Here is an 11,362-nt window from a genome sequence, read left to right on the forward strand (position 1 = left end):
TAAGTTTTTTTCTATATAGGTTTCAATAAAAGCATCGTGATATTTGATCAGATTTTTTAATGGCCCTACTTGTGGTCAGAATCCTGCGGATTACAATTGGCCAGATCCTTCGGTGTTTTAGTAAGTTTCACCTAATTCGTAATATGCAGATGCTGATATTTTCTGTAGATGTTTCGTTGCAGGACATTATATTAACTTAAACCTCTATATATGAAAGAGTAACTCAGGGTTATGGGCCAAAAGAGGGACTATAAGCCTTCCTGGGACTTGTGTCTAGTCTGAATTAATAAATAGGAGGCTATTTCTTAACCTATACATAGGATAGGGTGCAATTAGTATGGTCCGGGAGGTGGTCAAAAATGTCTTATTTTAAATTATGGTCCAAATCAAGTTTGCAGTTTGTGTTGTAGATAATGTATTAGATATTGCATAATTGCATAAAGGAACTTTGCCACAACCCCTTATATTCTGACCTCAGGTAGGGGCAATATTCCAAGACTGTGGAAAACCCTTAATGTTACTACAAATTCAAATTTGTGAAAATCAGTAAGAGGAAAAGTACGATGATTGGCAAAACAATCGTAGCATAATTGAATCACATTGTCCGTCCGTCCGAATTTCAATTATCTCTACTCTCAATAGATGGATTGGTTTAAAATTTTGTATGTTGCTTCATATAGATTAAGCATACGATGTAAGCGATATTGGTTGCTCTCCTATATCGACTACCCGTTTCATGGAACTTTCCCATTTTCCCCTATTAGGAACAAGTGAGGGCAACTCGTGGAACTTCATGTTGGTTTTTTTTTTTGTTTTTTTTTTTCTAAATTGAACATTTTCAGTCGGGAATTTTTAAAGAAGCACTTTGTCAATTGTAATTTAAGGAAATCACATCAAATGCAGTGCAATATGGTTTTAAGTGAAAATATAACTTTTTGGTTAACAAAATGAAAACCAATAACTTTGAGAAATAAATACAGACAGAAGTGTCCGTGGTGCAAATAATTACAGTTATATCAATTGAAAGTATTGTTGAGAAAAGTTTTTTTAGTCAAGACTCAAGTGTAGTTTTTTGTTGTTCAGTTTTCTTGGTTAATTGTCATTTCATATTTTAACACTTTATGTCTCGGGTATTCCCAATGGGCCAGATCACGGACTTTTATATCACTATACTAATTTTTGTGGGGTAGAATATAATAAGAAATAAATACCGTAAATAAAAAAAACAAATAATAAATAGATATTTTACACACTGTGCACTAGTATAAATATTTGCTAATTTCAGATACATAAATAGGCTTTATTTTCACCTAGGTGTAATTTTGACTAATTCCGCGTCTCATAGTATAGTATATAATTGTGGTTAATAACTTGAAGGCAATATAGTCATTTAGTACACCAATACAATTTTATTTTGAAATTGCTGTGATGGGATTACGTATTTCATTATCTAATTCTGCGTGTCCAATTCCTAAATTTTAGTAAACAACTCATAAAATAATGTGTCATATCTATTCACAATAAAAGAAAAACGAAATGTTCATTGATCCTTATGATACATGATTATATCCAAAGCATCCAAATATGAGTCTATTCCAAAACATCTAGAATTTAGGGATAACGGCATACTTTCATTCGGTTCTCTTCTACATTGGTCGTTAATAACACCTATAGATACGGAATCTAGTATTGGTCTGCTGTCGTCTGAGATATTACCAGTTTTTTTTATTAATTTAAATTGCCATCCACGCCATACAGTTCCAAGTCTTTCAGTTCGGTACCAACTGGATTCTGTAATTGCCCTGCTACCCAGAGCGTGTAAGGCGAAGCTTTTGCAGTTCTAATTCTGTGTTTAGCCCACGCCTATCTCCACACATTCAATTTAGCATTGGTCAAATCAATATATACACAAAATACAATGCTGCAATATGGACGTCACAGACATAGAGGGTCTAGGATTCCTTCATCTCCTATGAAATAAAACAACTTAGAAGCATAATACATCAGTGTATAGATCACGCCACAACCGTTCAACTTTCTGTTTCCGGTTATCATACTGCACTTATAGACACTAACACATGATGAAAGCATGCATGGAAGAGGTGGAAAAAGGGTAAAAATAATACCACCCTTTTCGATTCATTTTCTCGCAATTTTTGTTCCTAAAGTTCGTGCGAAACAATGAATTTTGAAAATCAGCCAGCTGATGCTGAGGAGAGAACCTAAAACGGACGGGGACTGAAACGTTCCGGATACCATTCTTCATTTAAATGACACCTGTTTACCTTTAAATTTATTACATCTGTTTATGTATAAATGCTTAACTACATTTAAACAGAACATCCACCAAATTTCAACTTTTAATTTTCAGTTTTACAAAATTTGACTGAGTCAACTTGGTGTGCGAAATAGTGCGCCAAAATGCACCCATAGCAACATTTTCTAAGCCCATACATATCTGACCTTATCTTTTCGGAATACCGTATTTTTCAACCTCGTTCAGGGAAACATTAAGTAAGGTACCTGATTTGTTACTGTCAACACATTCCAAATAAGTAATCATTCGACTAAATCCATCTATGCAACCGGCAACTATCAGACTCCAGTGAATTAAATTATGGTTCATGTCAATGTGCTAGAGATGATTAGGTCTGCATACGCCATACACTCTTCTTTTAAGGCAATTCTTTTTACGTGTTTATATGCCCAGTTCATCGACATGATGTATGCTTTCCCTCGGTCGGAATCGGGAACATCTATTCCACAATTTTGTAGAATCTGATTAAGCATGCGTTCCCCACTGAAACGGAACTCTGTTGTTCAAGTACATTTGTCACATGTGCGTCGAGGTTTTCGTCACTACAGCAGGAAGAATCAGTTTGTAAATGTCAAGCTGTTGCAGAATACGCTAGACTGTTCTATTTGACGCAGAAAGTAGCTTAGGATTATATGACGAGAGGCGTACGTAATTACGGGAAACTGTATAAAAGGAAACCAGATTTTGACATGATTTATGATTATGATAAATTGCCATATTCAATACAATGCTTAACGTTTTTTTTCTATTAAAATGAGGAGGGGTCGTACTGTAATGTTTTCTCCACAGTGGCCAGATTTATTAGGGAAGAGTTGTGATCACACATAAGTACTAGGTGATTAATCATCTGCAACGCATTACCAAGTCAGATCAGTTACTTCCTAATAATTAGGGGATGCTATACCTTTCTAGATTCACAGGTTTTTCTGTAGACAGAGGAAATCTGTAGTGAAATTGTCGTAAGGTAACGATGAACCTTAAAATACAAGACCAACATATCATATTAAAGTTTTGGCATGTAAATTGTATTTATATAGACAACAGTGCCATACCATTTCAGGAACACAATTTTTTTGAAGTACTATAATGACCAACCTAATTTGTCTACAGACGAAGTCTTGTCTTCTGAAATTCTTAGCCTGTAGCTCAACTTTAATTTCATGTTAGTATCAAGACCCAATAACCAATCAAGTTATTCCACCAAAACCAAATGTCAAAAGACTACAATTAAGACGTTCATCAGCATTACTAAGTATACGATTGAACTTGTACTCTTCTGACCAACAGCTTCCAATTATCCCCTGCGAAAAAGAGTGGAAAACTTTAAATTCACTGAAATTTTCTGTCCAAGGGCCATAACTTCCATAAAAATAAATCAACCATAACCGAAGTCTTAGTCTGTAACCTCTCATAGTTAAAGACTACATACGAAAGATAAAATCAATTGGTAAAGCATTACAAAAACGAGAGCTCCCAGGAGCCTGAATCACTCACCTGGTTAAATTTTGCCTTCCAAGGGCAAGAAATTCAACAATAAGTTATCCAACTATTTTAACTCGAGAAGTCTTTGGTAGGACTCGTCATAAGGATCTTTTCAACAATTGAAAATTTCCTTTTCTCTATCAGTTTTCAAGATATTGACTGAAACTGTAAGAAGTCTTTCTCCCCTTTCAAGGAGTCATTTGACAATTTTTATCCCAGAAGACTTTTGTAGTTCTAAATAGTAAGAATCATTTCATTTATTGAAAGAATTTGGCTAAACATAACACTTTAGGAGATATATGCAAAAAACTACTGTCTTGTCCCTGTTCTATTTTTAGTAACAGTGGCCATGGTTTTTGACGGTTCAAAATCCCCACATCAGTTCTATGCAGGATACCCCAAGGAACTGTCATACCAAATTTGGTTTCAATTGGTCAAGTAGTATCATAGGAGATGATTTTTGAAGAAACAACACTGAAAAACATTAAGTCATTGAAAAAGGTCAAGAGCTCCAACATGGCCTAATGGATTAAAACCAAAATTTGACCACAGACGCAACTCACACTGCTGAACTTTTATTCGTGTCAAAGTTCAGGTAAACCTTGTAGTTTTGGAGATATATGCAAAAAACTACTGTCTAACACCAATGTTCTATTTTCAGTGTAAGTGGCCAAGTTTTTTGATGGAACAAATATCCCCCACCACAGTTCTAAGCAGGATACCCAAAGGAACATTCATGATAAGTTTGGTTCCAATTGGTCAAGTAGTATCAGAGAAGAGTTTTGAAAAATGTTTAACTTATTTGGTAAAAGCATAACAAAAAAAGTGAAAAACACCGATGGACGCATGCATTTCCATGTCCCTTGCCACACATCGCAGGGGACAAAAATGATCAGCCCAGCATAAAACATCAGCTGCAAATTGGGTGGAACATAGGCAATGATTGTTACTAAAATTAATGGACTTGAAACTAACTTTTCAATAGAACTATTATTAGGCATAGTAAACACAATGGCTATGAATTCGTCTTTAATTAGTTAAATTGGAAGTAGTAGTCCTACACAGTCCATTGCAGGTTTTATAAATTTTAACAAAGAAGTATAATAAATTGCTCATATAATATGGACAGTGTAAAAATGGACTCTCAACACATAAAATACATGTACATAAAATATAAATACAGAACACTATTATTTCTTATTCTGAAAATAGTCTCTTAAAACAGTTGCTGGACAAAATATGAAGACAAAAAGCAAGATTGATGACAGCAAAAAATGCATAATCTATGATTCCAGAATTTCTGGTAGGTAAATATTTGAAATTTAATTATGATCAGAAAAAAAAAATGCACAATATAAAATGAGTTTTTAATGATAAAACAACAACTGTTTCTAAGTGATAAAAACACATCCATTAAACAATGGATATTAGTTTATCCGCTCTCCTGAGCCACATACTGCCATCCACATCATCTCTTAACGATTGTTGCAAGGTCTTGCGTTCACCTGTAATACAAAGGGAAAAGAACAAATTAACCACAATCCGGATGGTTGGAATTCTGGACTTGAGATGAATAATTTCAATTCTCTACACTTCAGACAATTTAGAGGACTATTCATATATTTGATAGACGATTTATAGAAACAGCAAAGCCTATCTTTTGACACAAAAAAGATAACTTAAGTTCTAGGGAAAGAAGTTTAAAAAAAAGAGATATGAACAAGAAATAAAAAAAAAAAAGAAAAAAAAAAAAAAAAAGAAAAAGGGAGATTGTCCCCTCAAATTCTTATATAAGATCTTGAAATGATAAATAATATTCCAAAAACCATCTATATATGACTATGCAATCATGTCTGTTAAAAAAATTAACTAGCAATTAAACAGCACATATGTTTTTCATCTTTTAAAAGATATTTAATAAAGCAGTCTGTTTAATAGCCTTGCTAAGTCATTAAGAAAGGTTAATTTCTCTCCATTTTGTTCTCAACACTAAATAATATTCTCCAAATGAAAAGACATGTAGAACACTAAAGCCATGATTGAAAATCTTTCTCTTTAAAGCAATTTAATCTCAATGATAGGCTTTACTTTTCATTCTAATGTATTATTTCTTATTCTTCCTAGTATGCAAGATATCAGCCAGAATTATTTAAATTGATAAATTGAATAAGTCCATAAAACTTTAAATTGCCAAAGTCATACCCTTAACATTTACAAGACGAGTGTAAACAGTCAAGTTTTATTCACAATCAAGTCCACACATCTATATTTAACACGACCTTTACCCTCTGACACTGAGATGACCTTTGCAATAGAGCTACCACAGTCATTCTCTTCTATACCGCCTCCTGTCTCTGGCTTTCATACCTAAATACATGTAACAGGTGTGATTTTTGTTCTCTTTCCTACATATAAATTACTTCTCTATCATATTATTTACTTTCTTAACATACATAATTAAACAAAAATATAGTTAACTTTTGATTGTAATACCATACAACAGTTTAACATGGTGAGTAATGTACTAGTTGGTATGTAATAAAGTTAAAATTATATTTGGTATATAGATATTTATTTCCATATTTTGATATTTATTAAAATTCATACTTGAGAAAATTGAACACCCAAATAATTTCTCCCTAAAAGAATGGTAGTATTAACTGGATCACCACACACCTAAATAGCCTGTTATATGGTATAAAGTGTCCTCTAAAATAGCAAAATATTGCTTAATATAAGCAGAAATAGTTCTTATATGAGCTGCAAATACATATTACTTTTTTAATCTTCCAGTAAAATAACTACATCTATTTGAATCAGCGTTTTGATAAAGGGAATGTCATATATTTTAGAATTTAAATATTTTTTATGAGATTCTGATATTCTCATAGTGAATTTCCAAGACATGGGTTAAATCATGTTTTTCTTTCTTCTTTTTTTTTCTAAAATTCAATTCATTGGAAAATAAATATCAAATAAAGATTGGACAATCTTTACATTTCATGATGGGCTAAAAATAAAACTGCTAGCAGAGTTAAGATAGTACCGTTCTGCCATCAATTTGATGTTGGCCTTGGTTAAGGACTTGATCTGTGCTTCTGGGGTCTCTGAAGGTCACAAATCCAAATCCCCTTGATCTTCCAGTCTGTCTGTCTGTGATTACAACCGCATCTGCAACTTCCCCATACTGGCTGAAGTAGTTCCATAACATATCTGAAATGGATCATTTCAAAAGGGTTTCAACAGATTGGTTCATTCTGTATTAATGATGAAACGTCAATTCATAAATTAGCGTAAGCTGGCATGAAGAATGTTCATTCCATATTCAGATTTAACACGTGTGAAGAAAAGCTGATTAAAGTCTTGTTAATAACAGAATATTCGATTGATTTCGAAGATTTTGATATTTCTTTTCTTGAACAGGTGACTTTTTGTAACTGGAAAAAAAAGATAACTCTCGTCAAAATACCCTAAAAGACAAGGTTGGTAAAATGCTGGCTTAATTCATATTAACCGGTAAAAACCAATAAATGCTGGCAAATACTATAGTATTACTGTGCAAGGTTTTCCATATTGGCTTAGTTCTTGGTCCAAGGCTAGCCTTGGATTGAGATGTAGCTGAAGTCCAATATTGCTAGCCGAAGACCAATAACTCAGACAATATGGAAAATCTTTTGCAATTATACCTTTATTAATTAAAGGAGACCATGTTATTGTGCAAGTCATAAATATCGGAACTAATCTGTTAAATATTCATGAAAATTAAATTGAAACAAAATAATTTCCTTTTCTTGATTAATTAATCGAGATTTATTATTGGGAAATTTGAATTTCCCATGCATATAGGTGCCGCCATGATCGTCACGAAGTTGGTTTGTGAAGTGAAAGTAATTAGGTAATTGATTACGATATCCGAAGAAATCACAAATTAGGGACTTTCCCCCTATAAATTCAACCCAAAATAAATAGAAGAGATTGAGGCACAATATGTAAGAAAATGTCAGACATCATTGATGAACAATGGGATTTGCAGCCAGATGGCTACTTCCATGACATCCGAAGACTATAGAAAGGCCTGAAAAATTCTCAACGATGTTAGAACTATCAAATTTATGATGCAAATTTTTGGTCGTTCCCTCCTTGGGACTTGAACTTGTATAGCCTAGCTGGCCGAGTGGTCTAGGGCGCTGGACTTAGTGCAGACGGTGTTGCCATAGATGTCACAGCGGTACGAGTTCGAGTCCCGCGGAGGGAACGACCAAAAATTTGCATTGTAAATTTGACAGTTCTAACATCGTTGGGAATATTTCAGGCCTTTCTATGTACACACACACACACACACATGTATTAACAGTCCCTAAGGTTAGTTTTATCTATACTAGTCAATAAATTTTATTCTTAAAAGATTAAGTAAAACTTGTTTTAATTAAATTATGATTTTTAAGCTTCATATACAATTTAATTTATATTGATAGCAATTATTTTATAATTTAGAGGGTTTTTGTGATTGCAAAAAGGTAATATTACGAAATGGTGAATATTCAAACAGACAACTCTCCCGAGATGAAAAATGTTAACATGTTTCATATTTGCCTTAGTACTACCAGGTGGCTTGTAATCATATCATAACTTAAGCAATATATGTACATATAACCCCCCTCAGATAATAGAGTTCACCAATCTCATTAGTGATGTCATAGTCACTAATCTGCATATCAAATTTAAGTGTCAAATTGGTTGGCCAATAAACAACTAAATAAACAATTGACAATTTCGTGATTAAAACCCCAATTTTCAAACCTTAATAACTTTGTTATTTTATATCCAATTTTGGTTCTGTAAAATGTCTCATTTAGAAAAAATAATTCAAATTTCGCATGTGAATTTATAGCTCTTCTACTTAAAATACTTAAAATGATATTTATATGTGAACCTCATTTTCATATAAAATTATTTTTAAAATTTTAAGCTCATATAGCCTAAATACCCAATATTTATTTAAAAATTCCATGGATAAAAGGAGTTTTATTGGCAGTGCAGTCTTCACAACTAACATTCTAATTCACAGGCACAATCAGTTCACATTTTTAAGAGTTCTGTTGGCCTGCAGTAGTTAAGAACTCTCCTTTTGTCAATTAACCTCAGTGAGCATGCTCACATACCCCACGCATCCCCATTTTGGATACTCAAGTAAATTTGTTAGCAAGAGAAATACATGTAGAAGGGTTCTGATAAAAAGGGAATTAGTGTTTTTTCAGGCTTTAGACCTTCATCTATTACTCAGAGTGGTACAGGTGTGGTTTTAAACTCCAGACTGTAATTTCTTTGAATTATAATTAATCCGAAGTAAATATCATCATAGCAGAACAAAACGTACACTTATCATGGCAAAGTTATATACAAAAAATCATGCCAATATCCCTCAGCATTTCAAAATAAGGTTCGGCAAACTTAAGATGGACGGGTCAAAAACATTATACCCTACTTCGTTGCATGGGGTACAATTTTTTTTTCTATTTTTGGGTAGAGCTGGAAATCATTTATGTAATTTTTTCATCACTGTCCATATCTATCTAACCATCTTGAATAAACTGATTCATGAAACTTGTTTTATCAATTTATACCATATGGTCTGATTATCTTAATTACACTAGGTGCATTGGTAGAATTTTACCTGATCATTATTAGTTGTTAAAATTAAAGATACATTATCATATATTTGTTGTTACAAATAAACTTGACTGCAAAAAATGTTTTAATCTATCATTTAATCCTGTAAAATAATTTGACAATAAATTTTAATATAATACAATTGATCAAGAATTACTTAAAATTTAGTAGTTTTCACATTTAAAATTATTCTTTTGGTATTAATTTACAAAAAAAATTGCAATCGACCAATATCAGCCAGTATTTCTCCTCAGTCAGTCAGAGGGTATTTCATAATAACTGCCCCGAGTTTCATGCTAGACAAAGGAAGGATATTAGTTTTGGTTACACAAGAACATAAAAATATCTGAAATGCTTCTATGTATGGTCCATGCTCTCAGTTACTTAGTGGAGTCTGAGTTACTCATTTGCTTTTGTTACTTTGTATGTATGATTTTAGTTACTTTATGTTCTTTATTGTTCATGTCCGTTTTCCATGTCTGGTCTTTGTCCCTGAATTACATTCTTTTGATTACCGCTATAACCTTGGTTCCCTTGATTACTCTTCTATATGTATCATTTGAAAGTTCTTTGTAATGATTGATTCTAGTATTTGTTCCCTTGTCTTTTATTTTCTAAGTCTGATATTCCAACCATTGACCTATAAATAGTTTTTCGGGAATGTAAGTGAATGTAAACATTATCTATAGCTTTAAAGAGAAGGTGCAGGTTCAAAGCAAATTTTGACTATCTGTGCAATTTGACCATTTGGAATACAAACAATCATGAACCTTATTCATTTATATAATTTGCCTTTACTTCCAACAGATCACTGCATTTCAAGTGTTTTCCCAGTAAGGAACTAAACTCACCATTATCTGTGTTCCAGCTCAGATTTCCAACAAAGAATTTTCTACAAATGGAAAAAATTCAAGATTTAGCCCCTAATCAACAGATCAGTATTTTGTAGACTTTTCATAAATTTAATTGTTGGAATGGAATAGTTATGATCATTAAGATAGAATCCACCCTCTTCAGCTATGATTTTGAGGGAAAGCCGCCTCATACTCAGAACATTGTTGGGACTGGCTTGCAATGCATCCAGATCATTATTAGTTTCAAATTTGAAGTAGGGAAGTCCGACACAATCGATTTTATTTATAGAAAGGATTCTTCAAATAATGAAATTTGAAACTTGACGCAGTAGTAAATAAAACATTTCCGTCCTTCAACTTTCAAAAATAATGACGCCATTCAGATCACGAAATGGCGGCCGGACAAGATTAACAATTTCGTAAATTACCGCAAAATAATGAATACAGAGACAAAGAAAGCAAATAAACATGAAAGGCATCAATTAAATAACATAAGAATTCATTCTTACCCTGGATCATCTCTTCCTGCCATTGTAAAGTTAGTTTAAATATTTTTTCAACACGTGCTCGAATAATGGCGTGCTTTTTGCTGAAGCGTGGGGTCGTAAAGGACTTCACAAAGCATGAAACGGAGAAAATTGAAATTCAAAAATAAGATACGGAACGAAATAAAACAAAACGAAACTTTCCCTTTTAAGATTCGAACTGCAGTGCGTGTTCCAAAATCCAAGCATTGATTTAAGTAATAGACTTTAAGTAATAGACAAACAAATGCTACACCTTCTCGCGTTACTATTCACACATTCATGTACCAGAGAAACGATCATGAGTTCAAGGATTTATATTTAACTCCTTGATGAGTTGTATGAAAAGGGGGAGAAAAGGGGAGTGTTAGGACATTATTTTGCCATTTGTTGTCAATTTAACACATGAAAATTACATTTTTTTTTTCAATAAAAGGGGGTGCCAACCCCTGCACACCCCATCTGGATCCGCCACTGGTAGATCAACAGTGCGTTTTAAATCTGCATAATTTCAG

General features: G+C 33.0%; 1 protein-coding gene across 2 annotated transcripts; it reads right to left on the reverse strand.

Moving 5' to 3' along the window:
* Positions 1–4,815: 4,815 nt before the first annotated feature.
* Positions 4,816–10,957, reverse strand: LOC148622222 (heterogeneous nuclear ribonucleoprotein 27C-like). 2 transcript variants are annotated; one of them, XR_015920599.1, is made up of 5 exons: positions 10,833–10,957; positions 10,321–10,361; positions 6,846–7,012; positions 6,085–6,166; positions 4,816–5,304 (listed from the first exon to the last, which is right to left on the reverse strand). XR_015920599.1 is itself a non-coding variant. In XM_088571882.1 (4 exons), the coding sequence occupies exons 1-4, from the start codon at positions 10,853–10,855 to the stop codon at positions 5,275–5,277; spliced, it is 261 nt and encodes an 86-aa protein (XP_088428008.1). In that variant the 5' UTR covers positions 10,856–10,957; the 3' UTR covers positions 4,816–5,274. The 2 variants fall into 2 exon arrangements, 1 of the variants encoding a protein (XP_088428008.1); XM_088571882.1 differs by lacking the exon at positions 6,085–6,166.
* Positions 10,958–11,362: the final 405 nt, after the last annotated feature.

The sequence above is a fragment of the Perna viridis genome, chromosome 3 (genome assembly GCF_037379345.1).
Source record: "Perna viridis isolate PV_CMFRI_1.1 ecotype Kerala chromosome 3, ASM3737934v1, whole genome shotgun sequence".
Taxonomy (NCBI): Eukaryota; Metazoa; Mollusca; class Bivalvia; order Mytilida; family Mytilidae; genus Perna; species Perna viridis.